The sequence below is a fragment of the Podarcis erhardii genome, assembly GCF_964252035.2.
Source record: "Podarcis erhardii genome assembly, chromosome: 14".
Classification (NCBI taxonomy): Eukaryota; Metazoa; Chordata; class Lepidosauria; order Squamata; family Lacertidae; genus Podarcis; species Podarcis erhardii.
In genome coordinates, this window is record NC_138503.1 from 464,382 (window position 1) to 492,153 (window position 27,772).

The 27,772-nt window shown below is 43.3% G+C and overlaps 1 protein-coding gene and 1 long non-coding RNA gene across 3 annotated transcripts; one reads left to right on the forward strand and one right to left on the reverse strand.

Annotated features, from left to right (window-relative positions):
- Positions 1-298: 298 nt before the first annotated feature.
- LOC309328945 lies at positions 299-9,283 on the forward strand. Of its 2 annotated transcripts, XR_014150936.1 has the most exons (4): positions 299-825; positions 2,506-2,583; positions 7,053-7,082; positions 9,038-9,273. It is a non-coding gene; the product is annotated as an uncharacterized lncRNA (long non-coding RNA). The 2 variants fall into 2 exon arrangements; XR_014150937.1 differs by lacking the exon at positions 7,053-7,082 and having other exon boundaries at positions 307-825; positions 9,038-9,283.
- Positions 4,507-11,999, reverse strand: CIMAP1C (ciliary microtubule associated protein 1C). The gene is made up of 5 exons (XM_081839158.1): positions 11,737-11,999; positions 9,043-9,212; positions 7,919-8,029; positions 7,173-7,286; positions 4,507-5,658 (listed from the first exon to the last, which is right to left on the reverse strand). Exons 1-5 carry the CDS (start codon positions 11,931-11,933, stop codon positions 5,174-5,176), a joined length of 1,077 nt encoding a protein of 358 aa, XP_081695284.1. The 5' UTR covers positions 11,934-11,999; the 3' UTR covers positions 4,507-5,173.
- Positions 12,000-27,772: the final 15,773 nt, after the last annotated feature.

Sequence of the window (27,772 nt, forward strand, 5' to 3'; positions counted from 1 at the left end):
AAGCAAAATAACTAGAAACATAACATGTACGCAATATTTGCATATCAGTTTATGCTGGTTTGAGGGTTTCTAATGAATTTGCTTTTTTCTTTGGGTTCTTTTCAAGTAGTTTCTGTTTGTGGTGGTTTCCTTGGTTTGGGGTGGTTTGCTTGCTTTTCGAAATTATCAGACATAAATATGACACGATACCATCAGAAGCACAAAAAATGGAATCCCCTCCCAGTAATGACAAGACACCAGTTTAGGGGTTTCTAATAAATTTGCTTCTCAGTATTTTGCTTGGTGTTCACAGGACCACAAGGTGATTGCTGTTAGGTGTTGCCCTCTAGTGGCACCTTTAAAGATATTTATGTATCGCCACTGCATCGAGGCCTCTATTGCACGTGAAAGTTATGCCATGAAGCACACCTTGCAATCAATTTTTATTGACTGGAAACAGAGCAACTGCTGCTTACAGCGTCCCTGGGATCATTTCCGTCTCCTAAAATGATGTTGGCTGCGCTTTTTTCCTCTCTTCCACCATGGAGTCCTACATGGAGGCACTTCCGCTAGTTATTTCCATCTCCTAAAATGGCGCCGGCGACGCTTTCTGCCCTCTTCCAAAATGGACTCACTTCCGTGGTTATTTCCCTCTCCTGAAATGGTGCCGGCGAAGCTTTCTTCCCTCTTCTACTATTCCCTCACATCCGGAGCTCGAAGCAGGGACTGCCCACCCACCGAGCTCGGGGCACAGATGCTGGGCTTGCTTCGATCTCCTCCCTGTCCCCGGGGGCTCTTTTCAAAAACCTCTTGCCCCAGCCCCAAAGAGGTAATCGTCTCTTCCCGGTACAATGTATAATTTATTACCTTTCTTAAGATAGCTCCTTTTTAGGTCCCAAAATAATCTGCCAGGTGGTCATGGCCAATAGGCTTTACCTTGATACTGCTAATGACCTACCATGCTAAATTTTACCAAAGACTAAAGAAAAATGCATTTTAAGAACAGAGGCTAATTTGGAAGCTATCTTACATATGGAAACCTTTCCTTTTCCAGACTTTAGAAGTTTTACGCATGCACACATTTAAAAAAGGTGTTTGATGAATTAATGGTTAAAAAGATAAACATAAAGGTAAAGGGACCCCTGACCATTAGGTCCAGTCGTGGCCGACTCTGGGGTTGCGGCGCTCATGTCGCTTTATTGGCTGAGGGAGCTGGCGTACAACTTCCGGGTCATGTGGCCAGCATGACTAAGCCGCTTCTGGCGAACCAGAGCAGCTCACGGAAACGCCGTTTACCTTCCTGCCAGAGTGGTACCTATTTATCTACTTGCACTTTGACGTGCTTTCAAACTGCTAGGTTGGCATACAGAGCTGTAAAAGCATTATTTTAAAAAAAGTGAACAGCCTATATTAAAACAAAATAAAAAAAATTCCTTCCAGTAGCACCTTAAAGACCAACTAAGTTAGTTCTTGGTATGAGCTTTCGTGTGCATGCACACTTCTTCAGATACACGCCTATATTAAGTATGGGGAAAGGGTAAGGCCAACAATTGAACCAAACTTTAATTTTCTGGTATTTTTAGCAGTCATTCAAATTACAGAACTAGGATTCTATGACAGCAGCTCATGCCACAGCTTTGGAATCCATTGTCATTTCTCAGAATATAGGAAGCTGCCTTATATCAGAACCATTAGTCCATCTAGATCAAAATTGCCAACACTGGCATAAGCTCTCCAGGCAAAAATCATTCCCAGTCCCAAGAGGCCCAGGTGGCCTCAGTAGCACAGAGAGCCTTCTGCCAGCTTCAGTTTGTGGCCCAGCTACGCCCCTATCTGCACAGGGATAGCCTCACTTCTGTGGCCTATACTCTGGTACCCTCTAGGTTGATTTACTGCAACATGTTATACATAATTCTGTCTTTGAAGACGGTTTGGAAACTTCAGCTGCTGCAATGGCCACATTGCTCACCAGAACAAGATGGTTTGAGCATATAACACCAATCCTGGCACAGTTGCACTGACTACCGATTAGTTTCTGGGCCCAATTCAAAGTGCTAATGTTGAGCCTTACACGGCTCAGGACCCTTAAGGGCCACTTCTCCCCATACAAACTGATCCAGACCTACACCGTTCTAGTCTCTGAGGCCCTTCGCTATGCCACTCCTCCCAGAAAGATTTTGAGGGTGGCAACAAGAGAATGGACCTTTTCTGTGGTGGGTCCCTGATATGGAATGCTTTCCCCAGAGAAGCTCACCTGGTGCTAATATAAGAATTAGAGACCCAAGGGTGTGTGTGTGTGTGTGTGTGTGTGTGTGTGTGTGTATAGTTCTTCATTGTTTCACTGTTAACTGCATTTCACCTCTTGGATAGAATGCAGAAAGGGAAATATTTGTTTTCTGTGTGAGGTTCATGTGGCCTGCATTTTACAACCTTATGCTCTCTAGGCCATAAACAAGAAACCCTATCTACCCTGAAAATGGTACAAATGGTCATTAAGGATGTTGTTCTCAGTTCTTTTTTTTTCAGGGGTTACTCAAGGATACGCAGTACCTGTAACTCTTTTTTTGTAATTAAAAATGTGGCACTTACTGTAACAACTTCGTGGTGAGTACATGCACCTATTTTTATAGAAAAAAGCACTGGTTCTCATTAGCACCAAAGTGTAAATCCAAGTATCTCCTTGAAACTTTTTGAGATGGCTCAGGAATGAAGGGAAGTGAAATAGGGACTGGAATGTAAACAATACTGATGAAGACCTGGTTGCCAGGGCAATGGTGACAGAAGTGGACATTTGAGGGCAAAGGCCTGGGCACATGTAGGCCACTGCAAGGTTATTGTGGGGGTGAGGATACCAATAAGGAGCCATGTGTGCTTTACTTCTCATGACCTGTAACCTTTCCTGTTGTATGTAGAAGGATGTTTGTTTTAAGAATGTTTAGATGTTTAGATGTTTTTTATGGCTCTTTGTGTGCTGCCTGTATAAGCCTTGTTCTAATTCTCCTCATGGCAGAGGACAACCACGTTAAGTTGATCTCTGCCCTATTGCAATAGTTACAATAAACATTGAGTCCCTCCTGGATGCTGGACTTGAGTTCATTTCCTTGGCTCCATGTTTGATTTAAAGTGTGGTTCCGCTCCTGGGTAGCGAACAAAGTGGTGTAGACATCATTGCATGTCTTTAGACATCAGGTAAAAACATTCCGGTTTACCAAAGTTTATGGCTAGTAAATAATCTATGGCCTATGAAAGTGCAAGAAAGGACTGTTATGGTTCTTTACTATTAGACTGTTTGTCAGTATGCTTCTTACCATGTTTTAATTTTATAAAACTATGTTTTAAGGACGCTCTGTGGGTTAAACCACAGAGCCTAGGACTTGCCAATCAGAAGGTTGGAGGTTTGAATCCCCGTGATGGGGTGAGCTCCCGTTGCTCGGTCCCTGCTCCTGCCAACCTAGCAGTTCGAAAGCACGTCAAAGTGCAAGTAGATAAATAGGCGGGAAGGTAAACGGCGTTTCCGTGCACTGCTCTGGTTCGCCAGAAGCGGCTTAGTCATGCTGGTCCACATGTCTGCGGACAAACGCCGGCTCCCTCGGCTAATAAAGCAAGATGAGCTCTGCAACCCCAGAGTCGGTCACGACTGGACCTAATGGTCTGGGGTCCCTTTACCTTTACTATTAGACTGTTTGTCAGTATGCTTCTTACTATGTTTTTATTATGTTTTTTATTATGTTTTTTGATGTTTTGTAATGTGTTCCTAATGTTGTACACCACCCTGAAATCTTTTGCTAAAAGATTATATAAAAATTGAATTATTAATATTAATAATAATATTTCACTCATGCACTTGCAAAGAGGTTGGATAAAGTTGGCTGGAAGTGCTGTAAAAATGATACATGGAACAAGAGCAGCAAACAAATGAGAGAAAGGAGGTCAGCTTAGTTCCCATCTTGTTTATAGGAGAATAGAATAGTGGGAAAACATTCCTATTACAGGATAAATAATACATTGAAAAAAGGCAGTTTAGAGCCTGGTTCTTATGCATTCTTATTGTGAAGTGAGTGAGTTAGGTGAGTCTTCTTCCCAAGAAAGTGGTTTTTGGCTTGTGCTCATCTAGATTAGGAGGAGAGAGCTAAGAACCAGCATTTCTCTTAGAGGAAATTCTGTGTATGTGTTGTGGGCAGGAGGCACCCTCAACCTCAAGACTGATGTGAAGTGCCATAATTTCACCACCAGCAGACAACAAGACAAATAACATATTTGCTGGCAGGAGACAAACTGTAGCAGAACAGAAATGGTGCTGCATGCAGCAAATAAGAGGTTAGGATAGAAAACGATACCTAAGCAGCCCAGTCTCACTCTCCCTTTCATACATTGAATCACCTGGGTATGGAGGGGGAAGGGATGCACAGAGCTCATGAACATAATCAATGTAGCCTACATTTATCAGTTGAGAGCATAATGAATGTGGTTTGATGATAGGCATGTTAGAAGGTACATTAGTCATCCCAAGCTGACAAAATCCAAAACTGTGATCTAAATTGGATTTATTTATTTATTTACTTACGCAAAGCAAGTAACATGTAAGCAAGTTACATAGACTGCCCTATAAATTCACTCTTTGGAAGGCTCTTCAATATACACTGGTAAAACACAATATTAAAAACAGCTCTCTCATTTTGCATTTCATTCTCAGTGTAAATAGAATAGTAGCAAGAAAAATAAATATTTATGGAGCTTTGTAAAAAAAAAAAGGTAATACTTATAAAATTATAAAACTGTTTCTTATATGAGCAAAAAGAGCATCTTAGCCTTCTTCCCAATAATTTTCTGCAACAGAAAGCGAATTAAGTGGTGGGATGAGAAACACTTCACCCTATGCTAGCCAGTTCCTTAGAAATAAAAATAAAACACTAGTAATGCACACTGGAAGAAGGAAGAATAGAGAAAGCATTTTGGCAAGAACCAAGGCAGACCTCCTGTTTCACAAAGGAGGGCTTTTCTAAGTCGAGCTATCTAGTCCCCCTCCCCAATTACCTGACCCTGGCATAGCCCAAACGTGTTCAAAGTTCATCAGAATCTCTCCCTCTGAAACAAGCTATTTACACCTGCTTCCTGACACTGTGTCACAATGGAATTATTTGGAGGTGGGTCTACCCAAAGGGGCAAGTCACCTCTGTGGCCTGTGAGTTCTCCCTCACTCTTTGAGTAAACAAACTGGAGGTGTGCCATGAGAATACTCAGAGTGACGAATCCCAAGACTGAACCGTGGGGCTCTGGGTTTGTTGGCGGTGACCAGCTCCGCATTGTAGTCAGGGGGTCCTGGCGTATAGTTCTTGCTGGAGGAAGCAAACCTTTGGGAGATGCTGTAGGATGGCTGGTGGCACAGGTAAACATCTGGTTCAGGTATGGTATACATTGCCGGGCCAGGCCCTCTCACCAGGTCTTTAGCATAGCCCCACACAGAGGCACTGGATGCCATTGAGAGGCAGGGAGCTGCAGGTTTGACAGGCAGCTTTGGACCCAGTGTCTGTGGAAGGGTGTATTGGTTGGGTGCTGGGTTTGGGCTGCTCACCCAGTAGTGCGTTCGAAGGCCCATAGTGTACGCTGGTGCATTCGACTCTTCAAGTGGGTGTATCTTCTCCACGTAATACTCATTTGGGGCAGGTGTACAAGATATAACTGCAAGCCAAGAGCAGATAGGTGACACCCCTCACTTAGTGCTCCCCACTGTCGAGCATGTGGATAAACCTGTGGGTACATCATATTCTACAGGAGCACAGGAGGAGGCAGGAATGATGGACGTAAAATCTGACAGGTGAGAAACATTGAGGCTTAAAGAGAAGGAGCAATCTGCCATGCAGGGTTTGTTTGTTTTTTAAGTTGCTGTTTTACATGCTAATGTTAGGAGTATCCAGAGCAGCCCCACTCGGTCAAGGCCAATAGCTGGAAAGCAATAGGGATCACACACACAGAATGAATGGAGGGATGGATGGGCGTCACAGACGCTTTCAAACTACACTTTGATATCAGCCCAGACAATCTCCCACATCAAACAGCCCACTTAGGTAAGGTCTCTGTACATAGCTGGTTTTTCTGTCTGGTTCTTGTCACCCCCTACTCAGAAATAATTTTTTTATCAAAGAGTGAATAAACTTTTACAGCCTAGGGACAACACTCCCATGCAGTCAACCTTCCAGGGCCTGCAAACCAGTGGGGCTGGGACAAACAGTGTGTGTGGCTGATAAAAAAAGAGGGTGAGGCCACCTGTCTCTTTTTCATATGCTTCTCTCTGTAGTGCCAGATCTAGGGCAGTGCAGGCTGTTCCCCTGATCAGGGTGCTGAGCCAAGGGGGCATAAAATAATAATAATAGTAATAATATTGGTAGTAGCAATAGTAGTAGTAGTAGTAGTAGTAGTAGTAGTAGTAGTAATAATTCATACTTATATTCATGTGGGTACCTACTGAGAAACCCCATTAAAAAGCAACTGTACCAAAAGGAATTACTGTGGAAATAAAATATATTGGGGGAAGTGCCAAATTTTGTCCTCACTTAGAAAACCATATTACCAAAGTCTACCCCTGCTCTCTGTCATTCATACACAAATCCACATGCATGCAGGTAAAAGGTAAATGTAAGGTAAAGGACCTCTGGACAGTTACTGTAAGTCCAGTCAAAGGGGTCTATGCAGTGTGGCGCTCATCTCGCTTCAGGCTGAAGGAGCAGACAGCTTTCTGGGTCATGTGGCCAGCATTCTGGTGCAACGGGACACTGTGATAGAAGCTAGAGTGCATGGAAATGCCGTTTACCTTCCCGCTGGAGCAGTACCTATTTATCCACTTGCACAAGTATGCTTTCAAGCTTCTAGATTGGCAGAAGCTGGAACAGAGCAACGGGAGCTCACCCTGTCTCAGGGATTCGAACCACCAACCTTCTGCTCGGCAAGCCCAAGAGACTCAGTGCTTTAAGACCACAGCTCCACACATAATGCTCCCACACATCCATTTTCATGCATAACACACCTGCTCATTCACTCACACTCATTCTTTTTCTTTCCCTCTCTTGCATGTTCAGGGATTGACCAACAAGCCTTCTTTGCACAAGGTGAGAAAGAAACGTTTTCATCACAAAATTGCACAGATGCCACTCCAGCCCCATCTTGACCATCATAGTATCTCTCATCTTTCAACTTACATGGCCGCTTTCTCTCTTGCACCATGCGGAATGAAACTGGTCTCCATATCCCTAGACGGGAAATGCTTGGGTCCACATAGTAGCAGGGCCCAGGACTCTCCGTGATCGAGATCACTTGCAAAGGAAAGAAGAATTGTCTGCATGAGGCATGGTGTGGATTCTGAGCTATTTAGCTTGGTTGCAATGACTGACTTCCTATCCGATATCAATTAAAGGCACCCACTAGCTAGATAGCAGTGAATATGTTAAGCTCCGCCCCCTGCACCTCCATTCCTGTTATCCTTCAACATGGTGTAGATCATCCTCTTCCCACTAAGGTCCGCAGCTGTACAACTGAGAACCCTGATTTTGGTGCAGCCATAATTTTACTATGAAGGGCCCTAAATCAGCAGTATAAGACCCTCCAGCCCTTGCTGGACTACAACTCCTATCATTCTTGACCATGCTGACTGGGGCTGATGGGAGTTGTAGTCAAGAAACAACTACATTAGCCACCTACATGCAGTGCCATTGATCCAGTTGGAATGGAAACTTTGGAAAGCCACCCAGCTCTTGATCATGGATCATCCAGGTCCCATCAACTGTGGCCCCGATAATTAGAGAGTCCCAAAAACACAGGTTGTCAATCTCTGTTCAAATGTTTTGCCAGCAAATTTAACAGTTGTTTAGTCAGCTTCACCCTGTGGGTCAGTTAATGCTGTTGGGAAAACCCAAATAACACAGAACCTAACTTGTCAGCATCTTACATCTTTCACTGGATTTCACACGCATTGTGTAGGCTGGCTCAGCATACTTGGTGAAGTCATGGTCCTTAATGCCAGTGAGAGGCTGCCTACTATACTTCCCAGGTCCTGGCCCTGCAAGAGAACCACAAGGGTGGAGGGGGATAAAATAATGGGAAGACAACCCAGAACCATTAGCATTTGCAGATTATGAGCTGCCACACTGGGTAATAGTAAAAGGGCAAAATGGAATAATATATTGTGTTGAATAATATATTGAATAATATATTGGGTTGTGGAGCTACAGCTCTCCAGGTGTTGCTGCACTGCAACTCCCATCATCTCTGACCATTGAACCAGACTGGCTGGGGCTGATGGAAGTCCCACAACATACTTTTCTTCTCCCTCTGGTAAAATCTCGCTAGCCTTGGGCCAGGATATTTGCATTGCAATAGGAAGTGAGCATTACAAGGCACCTGAATTCTTCTGTGGCTCGGACTATAATTCAAGCCAGAGAAGACTTCCCATTTTACTCAACTACCTATGCTCTGCCTGTAATCTCCCAACCCCCTTCCTTCATCCCCTTTAAACAAGCGTTACCCTGGTAGGACAACAGCAGTGGTGACATACCAGCCACAGGAAAAGGAAAACAAAAGGGGGGAAAATATTATTATTAGCCTGACTCCCTCCTTTGGCAATCTTCACAGAGCTCTAGCCCAATGGTTGCCATCAATTTGATTTGAATTAATTTTATAATGAAATGATTTTAGAATGTTGTATTATTTTATTGTTGTTAGCTGCCCTGAGCCCAGCTTCGGCTGGGGAGGGCAGGATATAAATAAAATTTATTATTTATTATTATTTATGCACTGTCTCGCATGCTAGCAGTACTCTTGGAAGAAAGTTCTGATGGTGACTGAGAAATGTAGATCAGTTTCCTTCTTTGGTTTCCACAAGAACAAAAAAGGAACCCTGATGGATCAAGCCAGCCAGCCACCGAGTCCAGCATCCTGTTCTCACAGGGGCTAACCAGATGCCAGAGGGTCTTTCAACAATGCTGTTGAACACATCCAGATTGGCAAAGATATGGGTACCTCTGTATTCCTGATCTCCTTCTCTCTCTTGCCCCATCTATTCCCCCAGCTCACCTTTATACTTGGCACTGATGGACGCATACTGCTTCTTGATGGCTGGCACTCTGGCTGGATGCTTAGAGATACCAGAAAGACAACTAACAGGCTGAGCTGCACCTTTGGCTCTGGAAGTCAGCATTGGAGTGTGCCCACTGCAGTGGGGAGTCGTATGTGTCACCAGTGCTCTGGGGAATGAAAATAAATGAATGAATGCAAGTCCAACCTGCAATAAAATGTTGCACCATGGAGTGTTGCAGCTCAGGGTTCCAGCTACTCCGTTCTACCCCACCCCAAACAGTATTCAATTTCCACTAAGTATGCTAAGTTCACATTGGGCTATTTGGAGAGGGGGGTGTTCTCCTCTGAGGGATCTTATCCTATCCTATCCTATCCTATCCTATCCTATCCTATCCTATCCTATCCTATCTTCAAACCTTGCCGTTTTCTCCAGGCTTGCTGAGCCCTCCGTCTTGCACAGATGGTGCTGTTTTGGCCACATAAGGACCATAAGTGCTAAAAGAATGGAGATTGATGCTTGTTTATGTGATTTAAGGGCATGTCCTTAGGCCAGGGTAGCCAACATCCCAAGAGCTTGTTGGACTCCAACTCCCATCAGCCCCAGTCACCATCGGATGATGGGAGTTTTAGTCCAACAACAGACAGAGAAGAGCCCCTTTGCAGCCCCTGCACTGTAAGGGCTGAGGGAATGAGGGTGAATCCAGAGGTCTGGGTGCCTTTGTTTATTTAAACCAGGAATGGGAGGCTCAGCCCAGGAGCCACATGCCACCAACCAGACCTCTCTCTCTCTGACCATTAGCACTCTCTCCAGGTCACAAGCTTCCCTGCCCCTGCTTTGTGCCCTCTTCAAGTGCTTTTGCCTGGCTGGAATGTGAGATCAAAGCCTCTTGCTTTCCTAGATGAAGATGGGGGCAGGGGTAGGTATAGAACCTTGGGGGGGGGGTTGTGGAGCTGGATTATAGCCTAATGCACAAAGAGTCCCTCCTGTTGCTCCACCCAGTTTTTGTCTCTAACCCCATTCAACACTGGTACATGGCCCTCAGATGGTTATTAAATATGGCCCTTGCACTAAAAAAAAAAAAGGTTATCCACCCCTGATTTTACTCCCCCCCCCCAGCCTGCCTTTCAACAACAAGGTCCCCAAGGCAGCTCAGAACAATTTAAAATGAACAACATGGAATGAAATTGCAACCATAAAATATAATTACAAGCAGCTCAAGCAACAGTAGCACGATCCCAAACAGCAGAAGGAAAACAATAGAGATGATTAATAGCAAAATAGCCATGTAGAAAACACACCAAAAGAAACATGCAAGGGGAACCAGCAGGCAGGAGTTGGGGAAATAGTTTCATGTGTGTTGATAGCATTAAGCAAAGCCCCAATAAACAGCGCTTAGTTTAACTATGGAACGCCCTCCCACAGGAGGCAGTGCTGACCACCAACATGGATGGCTTTTAAAGAGGACTGGATAAATTCACAGAGGAGGATAAAGCTATCAATGACAACTAGTCAGGATGACTATGTCCTGCTTCTGAATACCAGTTGCTGGAAACATGGGAGGAGAGTGCTTGGATCCTGCTTGCAGGTTTCCCACAGGCATCTGGTTGGTCACTGTGAGAACAGAATGCTGAACTAGATGCCCTTTGGCCAGATCCAACAGATTCTTATGTTCTTACGTTCTTATTTGTTGGCAGCAAAGCACACTCACCATTAATGTGTGGAATTTGCTGCCACAAGACTTGTTGAACCTAGGATAACTCAGTTGGTGCAGCATGGGACTCTTAATCTCAGGGTCATGGGTTCGAGCACCATGTTGGGTAAAAGATTCCTGCATGGCAGGGGATTGGACTAGATGACACTCATGGGCCTTCCCAACTCTACAGTTCTGTTGGATTTGGATTTGATATCCCGCCTTTCACTCCCCTTCAGGAGTCTCAAAGCGGCTAACAATCTCCTTTCCCTTCCTCCCCCACAACAAACACTCTGTTAGGTGAGTGGGGCTGAGAGACTTCAGAAAAGTGTGACTGGCCCAAGGTCACCCAGCAGCTGCATGTGGAGGAGCGGAGACGCGAACCCGGTTCCCCAGATTACGAGACTACCTCTCTTAACCACTACACCACACTGGCTCTGTGATTCTATGATGGATGAAAGGCTAGATCGGGATCTCCAACCTTTTCAGTAACGTGCATTTGGGGACCCATTTCTTTATCATTGACCATATATTTGCATGGTGGAAGTATTGGTGGAAGTCCTGACCCACCAGCTGAAGACCTAGATGGCATTGAAGGGGGAGTATTTATTTAGCTAGTTGTCTTCTTACATTTATATCCTGCTTATATTTGGCATGAGTAAGCTGCCGCCTGCCCTTTTCCAGGTACCAAAATACTGATTCCAGACATTCCAAGCATAAGTCTGACCCTTCCTCCCTGGAAAACCACAACTGTGTCCACCCCAATCCCAGAGCCCTTCAGGATAGAGGAGCAGAATGAAGGGAGACCACCTCCAGAGCATGAGACCAGGCCTGATCCCTCACCCTGAGCACTTTGGATGCCACGTTTCTAAGAGAGGTGGCAACTGGCCTTTGCATTGCTATGCTCCCTAACCCTAATCATGCTAATACACAGCAAACAAAGGTCTTAGGATTTCAGTTACCAATCAAAGTAGTAATTGGTTGTGTCAGTCACCCATACCGCTGATGCTGCTTCTCTGGATGGAATGGAAATCTGGATGTAGATTTCAAATAAGGAGTGGGGATGTTACTCAGCTTTCCAATTCCTCCTCTACCCCCTCCTTTTTGGAACATAAACAATGCCTCATGTTGCAATTCGCTCCCAGGTTGCCCAGGCGATGCTGATGCAAGTGTGGAACCAGACTTGTTTATTTCCATATTACCATGGTTCTGGAAGAATACTCTCCCTCCCTCCCTCCCTCCCTCCCTCCCTCCTTCTCTCTCTCTCTCTCTCTCTCTCTCTCTCTTTTTGTGTGCTGCTAATACAAGTCCTCCTTCCTTGCAAGTTACCAGCCACCAGGGGGGGGGGGGAGAGAGAGAGCCACAACCCCAAAATACCACATTTCGTTTCATAAGACCCATGGGCATAGCTAAGGGGGCGGGGGACAGAGGGCAGCTGCTCCCTATCAAATAAAACAATAGAAATACTTAACTGACCAATCATGTCAGTTCTGCCCCGCTAACAAAAGTCCTCACTATGCCCATGCTAAGACCATGTTCCCCATTCCTTTGCCTTCATATGATATAGTATTCATTGATTTTTTATTCTATTTTTTCGTTTTATTTGCAGCATTTGTATTCTAACCTCGCCCCATTCCCAGAAGCTCAGAGAGGGGTGTTTGCACAGGCTGCCTGGGCAACAATGACCACATCTCAGTTAAAATGAAACAAAAAGTCCAGAAAGCATAAAAAATGAACCCCAAAGCAAAAGAGAATGTGTCTCAATATGAACAGAGGGATGGTAGGGAAATTCAGTTCCCTTAACATGAAACTGACCCAATTCACCCTTCCTTAAACAAGAGGCACACTGAAACACAGCTTTCTTTTGAAATTTGCACTTCTTGGAATTTTGCCACATGGTTCTCCAACAAAAAACAATGTGGACATACGTTAGGGAAAAGTGTGCATCAAAAATACATATATTTGTGGCAATAACAAACAGAAATGTGTTATTTTGGGGGAAATTGCTTGGAAAGAAATTAGGGGAAATTAGAACTAAAATTGTGTGTGTGTGTGTTTATTGGCTTATATAAACAAGAATAACATTATACAAGTTTTCTCATGTCATTTGTATGTCACAAAAATAGCATAATAATTGTGGAAAAATATCTACAACATATGTTTCATTATTAGTGATCAATGTATAAGTTCTTGAGAGCCAGTGTGGTGTAGTGGTTAAGAGCGGTAGTCTCGTAATCTGGGGAACCGGGTTCGCGTCTCCGCTCCTCCACATGCAGCTACTGGGTGACCTTGGGCTCATCACACTTCTCTGAAGTCTCTCAGCCCCACTCACCTCACAGAGTGTTTGTTGTGGGGAAGGAAAGGAAAGGAGAATGTTAGCCGCTTTGAGACTCCTTAAAGGGAGTGAAAGGCGGGATATCAAATCCAAAACTCTTCTTATGAATTGGTTTAAACAATTAGGAAGAAGAAGAAGAAGAAGAAGAAAAAAAAAGGAGAGGGGGGAGTGGCAAGCAGGGTGGGGTCGGGTGGTTATGCTTCTCTTATTCTGCTTACCGTATTTTTCGCTCTATAAGACACACTTTTCCCTTCCTACAAAGTAAGGGGAAATGTGTGTGCGTCTTATGGAGTGAATGCAGGTGGGAGGCTCTGCTCAGTGCTCCCTTTAAAGAGCCGTGTGGAGCTTGGGGGCTTTTCCCCAGGGAAAGAGCACTTCCCAGGCCTTAGCCATGCGCAGGTTCTCCTGGGCAACAGGAGCCTTCATCCCGCTGCCGGGGGCTGCGTGTGGCTATCCCAGAAGCCAGGACAGCAAGCGGGATCACTGCGATCTCGCTTGCTGTCCTGGCTTCTGGGATTCAGAATATTTTTTTTCTTGTTTCCTCCTCCAAAAACTAGGTGCGTTTTATGGTCTGGTGCATCTTATAGAGCGAAAAATACGGTAGTGTGTGTGAGGGGTTGTGTCAGCATTACTTGTATGAGTTCTCTTACTATTCACTTGTTGTATGGGGAATTATACTTAAAATTATATAGAACACAATAACTATACAGTGGTACCTTGGGTTACAGACGCTTCAGGTTACATATGCTTCAGGTTACAGCCTCTGCTAACCCGGAAGTAGTACCTCGGGTTCAGAACTTTGCTTCAGGATGAGAACAGAAATTGCACGGCGGAAGTGGGAGGCCCCTTTAGCTAAAGTGGTACCTCAGGTTAAGAACAGTTTCCGGTTAAGAATGGACCTCCGGAATGAATTAAGTTCTTAACCCGAGGTACCACTGTATATGAAAATGAAAAATGGATATGTAGGTCAACATTTAATTACCCTAGAATCATTTTATCCAAATCATCCAAGCAGAAGCAACAACCACTGGACATGCACCCCAGATGATCTTAGGATTCAACATGCTAATTTCCAGCAATGTTCTCACACTTGCAATTGCCAGTAGTGTGGCACCTCTGTTTTTGGTTCGATATAACAATTTAAACATTGTATATTTGTCTATTAAGGGTTTCCCCCCAAAGCTAAGTACAACAAAATAAAATACAGATACAGCAGTATGCAAAGGAACACAAATGAAACACAAAAATTTACTTTGGTGGGGGCAGCATGCAAGAAAAATAAAAATTGATGTCCTCAGAAGGCATGTAAAAGGAGAGTTTAGGTAAGTGCATCAGCTAGACAAGCCATATGTTCTGAAAAACCATGGGTACAATTAAAAAAACCCACTTTTTTTCTTACAACAGCCTTCTAAGGAATCACTTTCCTAACATAGCAATATCACTTTCCTAACATAGCAGTGAGGTGACTGAGACTGAGAGGGAAGGTTCTTGCATCAAGTCACAAAATACATAAGAAGCTGCCTCGATACTCGCTCAGAATATCTGAATGGAATTAAATCTATCTATTCCGAACAATATGCTAGATTAATAATTAACAATACTTCAACAGAAAGAATTGAGATAACGAAGGGGACAAGGCAGGGCTGCCTGCTATCGCCATTATTATTCATAACGACACTAGATGTTCTGCTGAAAAAAATAACTGAAACCAAAAGAGTAAAAGGTATAGAAATTGGTTTAAAAGAATACAAATATAAAGCTTTTGCAGATGATGTAGTGTTGACGTTGGAACAACTAATAAATAGTTCAATTGAGGCAATGGAAAAAATAGAAGAATATGGTCATCTTGCTGGATTTAAACTTAATAAAAGCAAAATGAAACTACTAACAAAAAACATGGATAGTAAAGAAATAGAAGAGTTACAAATGAAAACAGGACTAACAATTGCAAAAAAAGTAAAATATTTGGGGGTATGGCTAACGACAAAAAACATCAACTTATATAAAGATAATTATGAAAAGGTGTTGTCAGGGGTTCAGGGAGAGAGACGCAGAGTGAGGGGGAAGGATTCCAGACTGACGAGGAAGAGGATGACAATGACCCAAGATTGTCCATGAGTCCGTCCAGTGAATCGGAGGACTCCCAAAAGGGAGCCCCTCTGGTCAAGCCAAGGGGAGCTAGAGGGGGAAGCAGTCAGGAGCAGGGAAACGAAGGGGGAACCCCCAGTGGGAGTTGGAGAGCGAGACCGGCTGCTCCGCTGGAACGGAGTGAGGGGGGAGGAGTGACCAGTGTGTCAGAAGGAGCAGAACAGGAAGCAGAGAGGGGAAGGAGATCAGGGCAAAACGTCCTGCCGGAAGGGGAGGAAAGTAGTATTGAGGGCAGTGTAACTGTCGAAGGGAAGGTCAGGAGCAACGTACGCGCGCCAAGTTCAAAATGGGAGGCGCGCGGAAATGAAGAGAGTCCTGAGGAGGAGCCTGGTCCCAAAGCCCGAAGGAGGGGGGAGGAGGCGGCAGAGGATTCAGCCTCTGGAGAGTCCCGAAGGGAGAGAACACAGGGGGGCAGAAAGACCCTGCAGAAAAGGAAAGAGAGAAAGAGGTGGACCAGTACAAGCCTCTTAAACTGGTGTCGAGGCGGGAGTGACTCAGAGGGGACTTCAGCGGTCTAAGGGTAACAGACGTAGGGTCACGGATCTCGGATGTAAAGCTACTAATGTTCTTCAATAAAAGCTTTTGTACATAAGCTGGAGTGGACTTTGGTCTCTTGTGAGCTGGGACCACGGGTGACTCTGACAGGTGTGGACAGAGATTAAACAAGACCTGGAAATTTGGACCAGAATGAAATTATCGTTGATGGGCAGAATTGCTGCTATTAAAATGAACGTGCTCCCGAAACTGTTATTCCAGACCATTCCTATTATATGTGGAACGAAACAATTTGACATCTGGCGAAAATGTATTTCTAAATATATCTGGCTGGGAAAGAAACCTAGGATCAAATATAAAATCCTGACTGATGCAAAAGAAAGAGGTGGATTCTCCCAGCCAGATCTAATTTATTATGAAGCATCTTGTTTTTGTTGGTTGCGTGATTGGATAGCATTAGACAATGAGGAGGTACTAGATTTAGAGGGATTCGATAATAGATATGGGTGGCACGCCTACCTGTGGTACGGAAAGACAAAAGTTCATAGAGGGTTTCTGCACCACATCATTAGAAAATCCTTGTATGAGGTATGGACTAGACATAAAAATCTATTAGAACGTAAAACTCCGTGTTGGGTCTCACCATTAGCGGCATTTGCAGTAAAAAAGAAAAAAATGGGAAAGGACCAATAGAGAGCTATTGGTGGAAGTGGATGGTAAATTAAAGTTAAAATCATTCAAAGAATTTAGAGGGAAATTAACCAATTGGTTACAATACCACCAATTACAAGATATCTTTAAGAAAGACAATAAAAGCAATGGTTTTAGTAACATCCAATCAAAGATTAAGACAGAACTGCTGGGTAGTAATAAGAAAATTATATCAAAAATGTATAAGGTACTACTAGAGTGCAAAACAAAGGATTAGGCGGTAAAGAGTGTGATTATAAGATGGGCACAGGATCTGGGGCATAATATTGATTTTGAGAGGTGGGAGGTAATGTGGAATAAAACAATCAAATTTACGGCATGTGTGGCACTTAAAAAAAATTTAATGAAAATGATGTAGAAAGTTGTAAACACCTAAAGAAAGTTGTAAACACCTAAAAACCTTTGTAACATTAACGTGAAATGTTTTGTAATGTGGAAAGAAGGAGCTAATTTACAAATGAAAAGGTGATTGTTAAATGATTATATAAGGTAAAGAAGTGATTATAGAAATGTGACAAATATGTTAAAATAATAGGAAAGTCAGAAAGAGTGATGGAAGGAAGTCGATACTCGCTTGGAGTAGTAATGTAAGCTTGGGATATGTATTATAAAATGAAATGAAATATGGAAAACTTAATAAAAATCATGATTTAAAAAACAACAACAACAGAATATCTGTCTGCATAGCCCTGATGGGGTCTCAGGGAGTGACAATTCTTCCCTAGCTCTTATTTAATCAGAGATGCCAAGGAAGGGACCTGGGACCTTCTGCATGCCACTGAGCTACAATGTTTTCCCCTCAAATACATAAATATGTGGTGAAGAGATTTGTCATTTGAAGAGAGAATTTTCCATGTTTGTGTACTGATAATCTGATCAAGTGACCAGAGCCTGATTTCATGATGGCTCAAGACAGACTCAGCAGACCATTGGGGGTTGGGGTGTAGCATGAGGACACAGCCCAGGAAAGCCTGTTACTGTGGTTTCAGCTGACAATGACAGTCAAGGCCAAAGAAACAGATGCTCAGACTGATACAAAGTAATGTGACCATGGCATGTGTTGCCTCACCACTTGTATCATGTATCTCAGAAACAAAGGAAGCCGACACCATTCTATGTGGCCAAAGAATGGAAATGGAGATAAGCACAGCTGCAAATATCAACGCAGCAGTCTGTTTGTCTTATGCCCGCTCTAGCTGTCAGCTGAAATGTCCTGTGCTGCTATTATGTCATCCTGGCCACCCCAAAAGGTAGCCTGAGCTTGTCTTTTGTCATCATGAAATTTCTCCCCACAGGGCAGAGCCTGCTGTTAAGTAGAGGGAGGTGACCACCCAATGAGGCAGAATGTTGGAAGATTCAGGACACCTAAAAGGAGGTACTTTTTCATGCAGCACATACTTAAACTGTGGAACTCCCTCCCACAAGAGGCAATGATGGCCACCAGCATGGATGGCTTTAAAAGAGGATTAGGCAAATTCATGAAGGATGGCTACTAGCCAGGATGGCTCTGCTCTGCCTCCACAGTCCTTCTCAATTCCCGGTGCTGGAGACACGGGAGGGAGGGGCCTCTTGTGCTTGAATCCTGCTTGTGGGTTTCCCACAGGCATCTGGTTGGCCACTGTGAGAATGGAATGCTGGACTAGATGGACCTGATCTTACATTTTTATGGCTGTTCCAGGTGGCAAATGCTGTGAGTCAGGCAGAGACGGGGCTAGCTGCTCCAGCACCCAGAGTGGTGCACATCTGTGCACCCAGGGGTGGGGGGAGCCGCCCACGGAGGCAGTGCGGTGAGCGTCCCATGGGGCAGGGCAGTGAGCACAGGGGCGCCACCACCCATGGTGAGCGTCCCAGGGGGGTGACACAGCAATGTATGACACCCAGGGCGGAGAGCCCGTGGAGTTAGGCAGTGGCAACTGGATGTTGGAGAATGGAGGCTTGCATCCCAGGTGGCCTAAGCTAGCCTGCTGCCCTCAAACGTAGTAGAGGGCAGTGGAAGGAAGATTCAGCTACCTGTCTGTTCAGCTGCCTCTGTACATGGACTAGGGGTGGGGTGGCCCTTTATCAAATCCTTTAGGTCAGGCAGCAGTATATCTTGGACCAGTTCCGCTGGAAGGGCAATACCCTAGAAATTAATAAATGGTAAGATTTTGAATATTGGGCATTTAAAGAAGATTGAAGGCCAGTGGAAAAATGCAGGCTAAGCTTTATTTCCAAGCCAAGACCTCACCTGAGATAAAGGTGTTAACATGACCAGACTCTCCACGTGTCCCTATTTTTCAGGGACAGTCCCAGAATTACAGAAGCCATCCCAGTTTTTGATTTGATCCTGGAATGTCCCATTTTTCCTTAGGACGTGACATTTTTCATTGGAGAAATGATGAAGGGTATGGAGTTAGGCAACCCCTGAGCCAAGGAGATAAGTAACTAGACAACCTTTAAAAGACATCTGAAGGCATCCCTGTGTAAGGATTTTTTCAAAATGTTTAATGTGTATGTTTTTAAATAAGACAACCCAGTCAGATGAGCGAGGTATAAATAACATATTATATTATATTGCATTGCATTATTATATTATATTATATTATATTATATTATATTATATTATATTATATTATATTATATTATATTATATTATATTATATTATATTATATTATATTATATTATATTATATTATTATATTATATTATATTATATTATATTATATTATATTATTATAACAGAAAACATGGGTTCATGTTTTAGGGATTATGACTCCCAAGCTCTCCCCTTGGTAGCCATTTCCTTCCTGAATAGAGCAACGTTGGAATGGCGTAAATCTGACACTGGAGTGATGTTATATGAATTTCTGAAGTTTTCCCATTGAGGACAAATATTTATCAGTGAATTGTTACAGGCCGTTTGAACAGAGCTAGGAAAAAATTGTGTGATGAAGCATTTTGTGGGGACATTTGCATGTTGTGTGCTGGAGGGAGTAACTCCCTCCCCAACCTTTATAAAAAGTTGGGTAACACCACGGTGATGGGAAGGTGTTTGAGGTGACAGGAAATATATTATATTATATTATATTATATTGCCGCTTCACAAGACTTTTCAGGAGTAAAGGGGTGGGGGGGGGAGGAGGAGGAGGCCATGCCAGATAAATTGAGGGAGAGCCTTGAGAACTGGACTGTGGCATAATTTATGTGGCAGGGGCAGGGGAAGCAAGCCAGGTGGCTGCCCAACATGTTTCACATAGTTTGGTTCTTTTTCAGGGTCTGTTTATTCCCCCTTTTTAAACCCAGAAACGAAGGAAGTAGGCTTATTGAGTCAGGCCTGTTGGTCCATTCTACCTCAGGTTTAGTCACAGGGTTTCTCCCAAATCCTACCTGAGCATTCAGCAGTATTATTTTTCACATCTCACATCTGCCTTAAATGTACTAGGAAGCCCTTGCAAAGCTTCTCTCTCTCTCTCTCTCTCTCTCTCTCTCTCTCTCTCTCTCTCCTCCCCCAAATGCGGGGATAAAAATATTGCTCTACTTTATAGGGCTGCTGTGGTCTTAACATAATTCAGCACAGTGCTTTGGACACCTAAAAACAACATTTAGATGCTTAATAATAAACAAATGCATAAATTGAAATAATCAATACCATTCTGTTATTTTTAGTAGTGGTAGTAACAGTAGTATTGGCACATGTCTGTTCTAATGACTCAGGTTATAAATGACTCAGCTTATAAATAACTGCAAAGTGTTATTTTTTACACATGCAAACACCCTGGAATTGCTGAAAGAATCAGCTACTAGTCCCGTTCCACGGGTTGGGAGGCTGTAGCATGCAATGAACAGAGACTTGGTCTGGGGGATATGCAAAGTATTGATCCTGGGGAGCTTTTTTCAGCAATGGCACATGTGCCAGTGAAATGACTGCTCCACTGGTGTGACTTGCCCCAACTTTATTATAATATTTTAGATGCTTCCTTTTGCCAAGGCTGATGTCTAATTGTGTTTTTTATGTTGTTAGTGAGAATTATTTTGCTAATTATGCTTTAGGTATGTTTTGCCCTTTTTTTGGAAACCACCCCCTGGTGTCTATTTTAAGCAAGGAGCAGAGTATGAAACTCTCCACATAAATTAAAAATATATAAAAACTGAGCAAGTGCGGGGAGCAAGCCAGGGAGGACTGGGACCATGGTAGGTGGATAGAATGCTGAGCAGAAGCTAAAAGGAAAACTTTGTCAACTTAGTGTGCTCTTGGACTACAGTGTGTTCTTGGACTACAGTTCTTATCTGCCCCATTCGGTGTGGCAATGATGGGAGCTGACATCCAACAATATCTGCAGGGTTCCAGCATAGGAAAGTCTGAGCCAGACCTATTCCTCCTCAGGAGCAAAAACGTGCTTGTGAACAGAGGCCCATTTATGGGCAAGGCAAGTGGGGCACATAGGTAGCTGGTAGAGGTGGTAGGCTGCACATGAAAAGCTCATGGTGGGTGGCATGTAGGAATCCCCCCGCCCCTGAAATTTTGCTAGCCAAGAATTGTATTTATTTTTTGCTTTGTCTTTTACATTTACCGTTGGATATTAGGGGGTGGGGAGCATTGGCACGCATAAACTGATGGAAGACCTGTATGGCCTACTTTCCTTCTTGAAAACGTAATAAACGAAAATCTGCCCTTATTCCCTTGTAAGGGACACAAGAGCCATTATAGAGTCCTTTGCAGGTTCTCCATCAGTTGGGGAAAATAACAGAGGCCAACCAGAGAATATTGAGAAGCTAGTAAACCTGTTACAGATAGGTAGCCGTGTTGGTCAGCCATAGTCAAAACAAAATAAAAAAATTCCTTCCAGTAGCACCTTGAAGACCAACTAAGTTAGTTCTTGGTATGAGCTTTCGTGTGCCTGCACACTTCTTCAGAGTGCATGCACACGAAAGCTCATACCAAGAACTATCTTAGTTGGTCTTTAAGGTGCTACTGGAAGGAATTTTTTTTATTTTGTTTTGACTAGTAAACCTGATCTTTATTGAACTGTTGCAACAGGGTGCTCCCCTCACACGCAGGAGGAGGAGGACCCTGAACCAAGGTGTGCCAGCCCTTATATAAACATTTTAAATTGCCCGCCCTGGAGTCCAAGACCACCCCTGGAAACATCACATACATCACAGAAGGGGTGTAGCTCAAGACCACCACCCCAGATACATCATACCTACATCACAGAAAGGGCGTTCTACAACAGAAATCTGAGTGTGTTGTTTACCTCCTGTCTGGCAGGTTACCTGTTAATGCTTACTTGATTGGATACCCTGGGGAGCTTGGCCAGTCTTTTGTAATGATAAATACTTAGTTCCTGAGCCAACCCTATTCATTAATTCACAGATAAATACTTAGTTCACAGGCTCACCCTATTCATACACAGACATACCCTTAAGACCGGATTTGTGAATGAAACGACAATGGGGAGGTTTTTCCATTTTCCTTGACCTTGCAGAGAAATCTTTTGGTCAGTTTGGGAGTCAAAATGGTTTCAGGGCTTCTATATATATGACCTTAATTTTTTTATTTCAAAAACCATTGCTGAGAAAAGTAGAGTTTCTTAATTTTTAAAATTTAGTTTGACATGTTTGTATTGCAATTAAGACCATTGCTGAGAAAAGTTGAGTTTCTTAATTTTAAAAATTTAGATTGACATGTTTGTATTGCAATTAAGACAATCAAGAAAAGGTTGCTTAAAACCATTTCACATGCATATTTTCTCATTTCCCCAATCTCCCCATCTCCCTTTAGCATCACCCTCACAAATCTGGCAGTTGTTAATTTCGTTTTGGTCAAACAAAGAGGATGTTAACGTCCAGCTGAGTTTTATTTTATTTATTTTACAAAATGTCAAAAGGAAGAAAAGAGATGGACTCTGGAGTCCAAAGTATCTAGAAGGTAGCATGTTGGAAAAAGCAATTGTATGGCAGTAGTTTGTGTAATTATTGACTTCCGGGTTAGCGCCATCGGCGAATGGCGGAGTTCCTCCGACCGGAGGAGCTGGCTCCGTGGAAACTGGGTCTTCCCGCCGCGGTGAGGGTGGGGACCCGCTAGAAATCCCAGGTGGAGGAAGCCTGGGAATGTGGGATTCGGCAGAGCACCAGGAGCGCCTCCCCTACTCGCAGGGAACCCCATTTGGGGGCTCTGGAGCGAAGTAGGGTGAGCGGCGCGGTGCTGTGAACTGATTGCTATTTTCACGGAGGGAAGCCGCATAGCCATTGACGGAGAGCGCTGACTTTTTCCTGTCGGCAATTGGACTCTAAACAGGTACCGATGAGTAGAAACGGAAAATTGGATCAAGAAACATCCTAATTTGGCACCGAAGCGGGAAGGTTCAAAACAGGAAGTCCGCCTTCCACTTTTTGTAAACAGACTGAAGCAAAAACCTTGTAAGCTAATAGCCTGGAAAGTTGTTTTGTAAAGGGCGAAATTTCCTTCATTTATAACCACTAAAACCCCCTGGGAAGCAGGAGAAAAGGGGGGGGGATTTGACTGTTTAAGCCTGCAGGAGAGGGAGTAAAGAAAAATAAGTTTCCACCGTCTCAAACCTGGGAACGGGGGTCAGAGACAGAAATTGTTGGAGATGTCCATTGACTGTGAATGGAACATTTTGACAGATAGCTAAAAAAAAAAAGAGAGAAACAAACTGATTCCAATGTTGCCTTTTGCATTCTAAAGAAACAAAATATTTGAAAATTGAAAGTAACTTTCTTTTGTTGGACATGCTTTAAAAAGATGGACATAAATAGAAAGTGTCTCCTCTAGAGGGAGCTTGTTAAATTGTTGCTGCAGTTTACTTGGGGACTTCACAGCTGCGAGATTAAGATCGTGGAAACAGACTGCGACCTTGAATAAAAATGTGTTTGGAAGAAGTCTTGGTGCTTGCTTTTTGCAAGACGAGCGCTTTGCTGGAGCAGTTGCATGAGAAGATGGATTTGATGACTGTTGTAGTCGGTGAATGTGGACAAACAGGGAATATTGACACAGAAATCATACAGGGACTAACTCAGGAAACTGGCTCGACTGGGCAAATGCAAGGGCAGATGATAACGGAGGAGGTTGCGGTTGTACCTCAAGCAATACAAATGGAGAGATCTGAGGCCCTGCAGGAGCATAAGCCATTGTTTTGGAAGATTGAATTTGGAATGGGCCAGAGGGAGTCTGGAGCTGAGGAGGCTCTTAACTTTGGAGGGACTTTGAAATATGCTGTTAAATATTTTTTGAATTATATTGATGACTGTGGGGAGTGGGACTGTGGGGAATGGGCTGGTCTGATGAGGGGAGATGGAGATAATTATGGGCTGAAATCCCCCAGAGACCTACTCCTCAATGAGAAAGGAAAGAAATCAAGAAAGAGATCAACAAAAGATAAGGAAAAGTGCAAGTATGAACAAGAAGAAGAAGATCTGCAGAAGGAGCATGGAAGAGATTTAAGAGCCTCGGACATAAGACTACCAGGTTGATGGACTAGATGGAATGGACAGTAAGGACTGACATAACCCGAGATCAGGAAGAAGGGACGTTGGATGAAAATTGGAAGAGTCTATAAAGAAAAACTTTTATTTTGGGATCTAGTGTAAAATTAATGAATATTAGGGGAAATGTTGGAATGAAACTGTCTGGCTTTAGCAGAAATGATATAAGGAGTTATGTATAAATAAGCATTAAGTTTTAAGTTTAAGGTATGTTAGAAGGATGTTGGAATGAAGCTATGTGGTTTTAGCAGTAATGTTATAAAGGAGTATTTAAAGATGGATTATTAACAGGTGAGAATGTAAAGTTATAATATATTAAGATAAATTATTAAGATAAAAGCAAAAATGGAAAGGATTTGCTGGAATAACTAATTGAATTAGAATACAAAAAAGGGAGGTGTGAGGAGGTCAGGGAAACAAGTAAATGAAAGTCAAGATATGGAAAGGTTGATTTGTTTTTAATTGTTTTTCCTTTTTTGTATTTTGTATTTTTTGTTTTCTTTTTTCTTTTTGTAACCTTTTATAAATATTTTTTTTTTAAAAAAAATAGTTTGTGTAATTATTCAGCATGGAGAATGCTTTTTAAAAAATAAATAAAAAATAAATCCCACCCATTTAGAAAGGGGGTGGTAAGATCGACAAATACCAAGAATCCCCAAGCCCTGCAAAGTGAGGATTGCCAAATATCTTCAATCTCTTGCAGCCAAAATAGGGATGTTTGACTTGGAGGGCTGGTTGCCAACATCCTTTTTAAGGGTGGGGCAAAGTGGGGAGACCTCCAATGAATCACTTTCAGTTGAGCATAAATCCGCCACTGTTGCCTCTTCCCCCGCATCGGTCCAGATGTCGAGTCAGAAAGAAAAACAAAGCTGCAGCTTAGGCAAGGCAAAGAAATCCACTGTCTGGAGAGAGAGAACAAACTTCTTGAGAGCTGTTTTCCCTTCTGGAGGGCTGGCTGCTGCCTTTAAATGAAGACCATACAGGGCTTGGTTAAGAGGAGAGCTGGATGCAACAGGTGTTGTTTATTCACTTCCAAGGCCCATATCTGACCCTATACCTATGTAGCAGGAACCCCCCCCCCAATCATTCAGTTTCTACAAACTTCACACACACTCACACACTACATACACTACGCTTCTGTTATAAATTCATAGAAAATCAACCATACATCAGATTTGCACTGTTCCACTTTTATTTTACTCCACAAAGGAAGGACTACAAAATGGGGAAGGTTTGATACAGGCCACCATAATCCCTTGAGCATACCAGCACATCCACAGGAGCCCTGCCCAGTTGCTAAGCCAGCCCTGATGGTCCTAGACAGAAGACCATCAACAACACAACGGACTGCATACACGAGTGGATTCAACACGGACTATAACAAAAGAACAGTGATTGGATTCCCCCTCAGGGGGCAGGAAACTGCAACTACCTTTTGTCTTCTGAAAATGACTCATGGGGAGGGGGAGAAGGGAACCAGCCAGATGACAGGACACTCAGGTTACCACCACCACCCCTCCCTCAACCCCTCCTTTCTGTGATGTATGTATGATGTTTCTGGGGGTGGGCTTGACCTACAGGATGGGAATTTCAAAAGTTTTTATAAGGCCTTGCACACCATTTTTCTGTGTCTTTTCTCTCTCCTGCAAGTGAGGGGAGCACCCTGTTGCAACAGTTCAATAAAGGCCAAGCCTACAGGCTGCTGATTTGCTCCAATTTACTCTGGTTGGTGTCTTTACTTTTTGTCCAAGGGAGCCCTCGGATTTTTCCAGTAACACCTAGCATTTCACTAGCCTAGCCTCATGGCCAATTGCTAGCACTGGGTGGGTGGGTGGCTGAGCCCAGGGAGGCAGGTGGAAACAGCTAAGCTGCTGTTGCTTTGAATGTGCCTATGTCTTCTGTTATAGCACAGCAGAGGTAGCCAAAATGACACCCTCTTTATGTGGTTGGGACTCTCACTCCCATCAGCCCCAGCCAGCATGGTCAATGGTCAGGTGTGATGGGAGTTGTGGTCTAATCTAATCTAATGAGTGAGTGAAGTCATCTCCCCAGCCATACACTGAAAGCACTATTAACAGGACTTCAATAGTGCTGGGAACTGTAGTTCTGTGAGGTCAACATCATTAACAAGCACAGTTCATTAAGTGCTCAAACCCTTCTCATGCCTCTCACCCTGACTCTGTTGCAGGAGCCTGCCAGTCAGTAATCACACAGTTGAAAGATGGAGCTACTTGTGTAATAGATCTATGGTGCTAAATGTTTAGGTACAGTAAATACTAGGATTTAATTGGAACTTGTATGTTATACTGTAACTGGGATATGTTGCAATACAGTCTCAATGTGTATTAGAAAGGGGGTCATGAAAGAGGGGGTGTGAAGACTGCATGTCAGACTTTGAAAATGTAATCAAGATCCAGGTGTATTGGAATGTATCAGCAAGTAGCATGCATCAGCAAGTAGCATGTGAAGAGTTAATTAATTAACCTAGGTAACCAGACTAAGTGTGTACCAGTCAATCAACAAGTGTTTATGAAGTCATGGGAACTCCTTTGTTAGGTGATACCTGAGGGGATTAACCATTAGTACTTCAAAGCATCAACAGAACTGACCATTAGAATGCAAGCAAATAAAGGAGGCTTATCTTAAAAAGTAGAGACATCACCTTGTCAACAAAGGTCCGTATAGTAAAAGCTATGGTTTTCCCAGTAATGTATGGAAGTGAGAGCTGGACCATAAAGAAGGCTGATCGCCGGAGAATTTTTTTAAAATATAATTTTTATTAACAGGCCAATCAAATCACATTAATTCCAAATCACATTAAATCCAAATTATACAGCCGGATTTTTAAATTTTCTGTTGGGGGTACCCATACTTCAGGTTCCAAAAGGGGTCAAAACATCACTCTTACTGCTGCCTTGATCAAACAGTTCTATCCAGTTCTGTCCAGATAGTCTTTTTGTTATTTTTTTCATCTTCTTGTTGTTATCATATATTCCTTTCTTTGTGATCTCTGATAATCTTCACAAGTGAGTGAAAGACAAACATCTCGGTCTTGAAACAAACCGGTCTTGAAAGACCTACATTGGCTCCCAGCACGTTTCCGAGCACAATTCAAAGTGTTGGTGCTGACCTTTAAAGCCCTAAACGGCCTCGGTCCAGTATACCTGAAGGAGCATCTCCACCCCCATCGTTCTACCCGGACACTGAGGTGCAGCACCGAGGGCCTTCTGGCGGTTCCCTCACTGCGAGAAGCCAAGTTACAGGGAACCAGGCAGAGGGCCTTCTCGGTAGTGGCGCCCTCCCTGTGGAATGCCCTCCCACCAGATGTCAAAGAGAACAACAACTACCAGACTTTTAGAAGACATCTGAAGGCAGCCCTGTTTAGGGATGCTTTTAATGTTTGATGTATCATAGTATTTTAATATTCTTTTGGAAGCCGCCCAGAGTGGCTGGGGAGGCCCAGCCAGATGGGCGGGGTATAAATAATAAATTATTATTATTATTATTATTATTATTATTATTATTATTATTATTATTATCTCCTGTGTGGGTTTTACACTCTCCAAAAATCATATCACATAAAGGACAGACGCCATTTCCACACCTCCGTTAAAAACATTCCCACTGTCTGTCCATTGATTCACAGGCTTGCAAATCTATATCTCAGAGGGCTCTGCCAGGTCAAGATGATGTTCCGATAACCGCACAATTAACATTCCAATGACCCTGGTCCTCCTCCCTCTTGTCCACCTTAAGCAAGCCTGTCTTCACGAAACTCCATTTTTTAAAAAAATATTATTTTTTATTCAATTTCCAATATGCATTCCATCCATGTTTAACATCCACTTCTAACATATACATC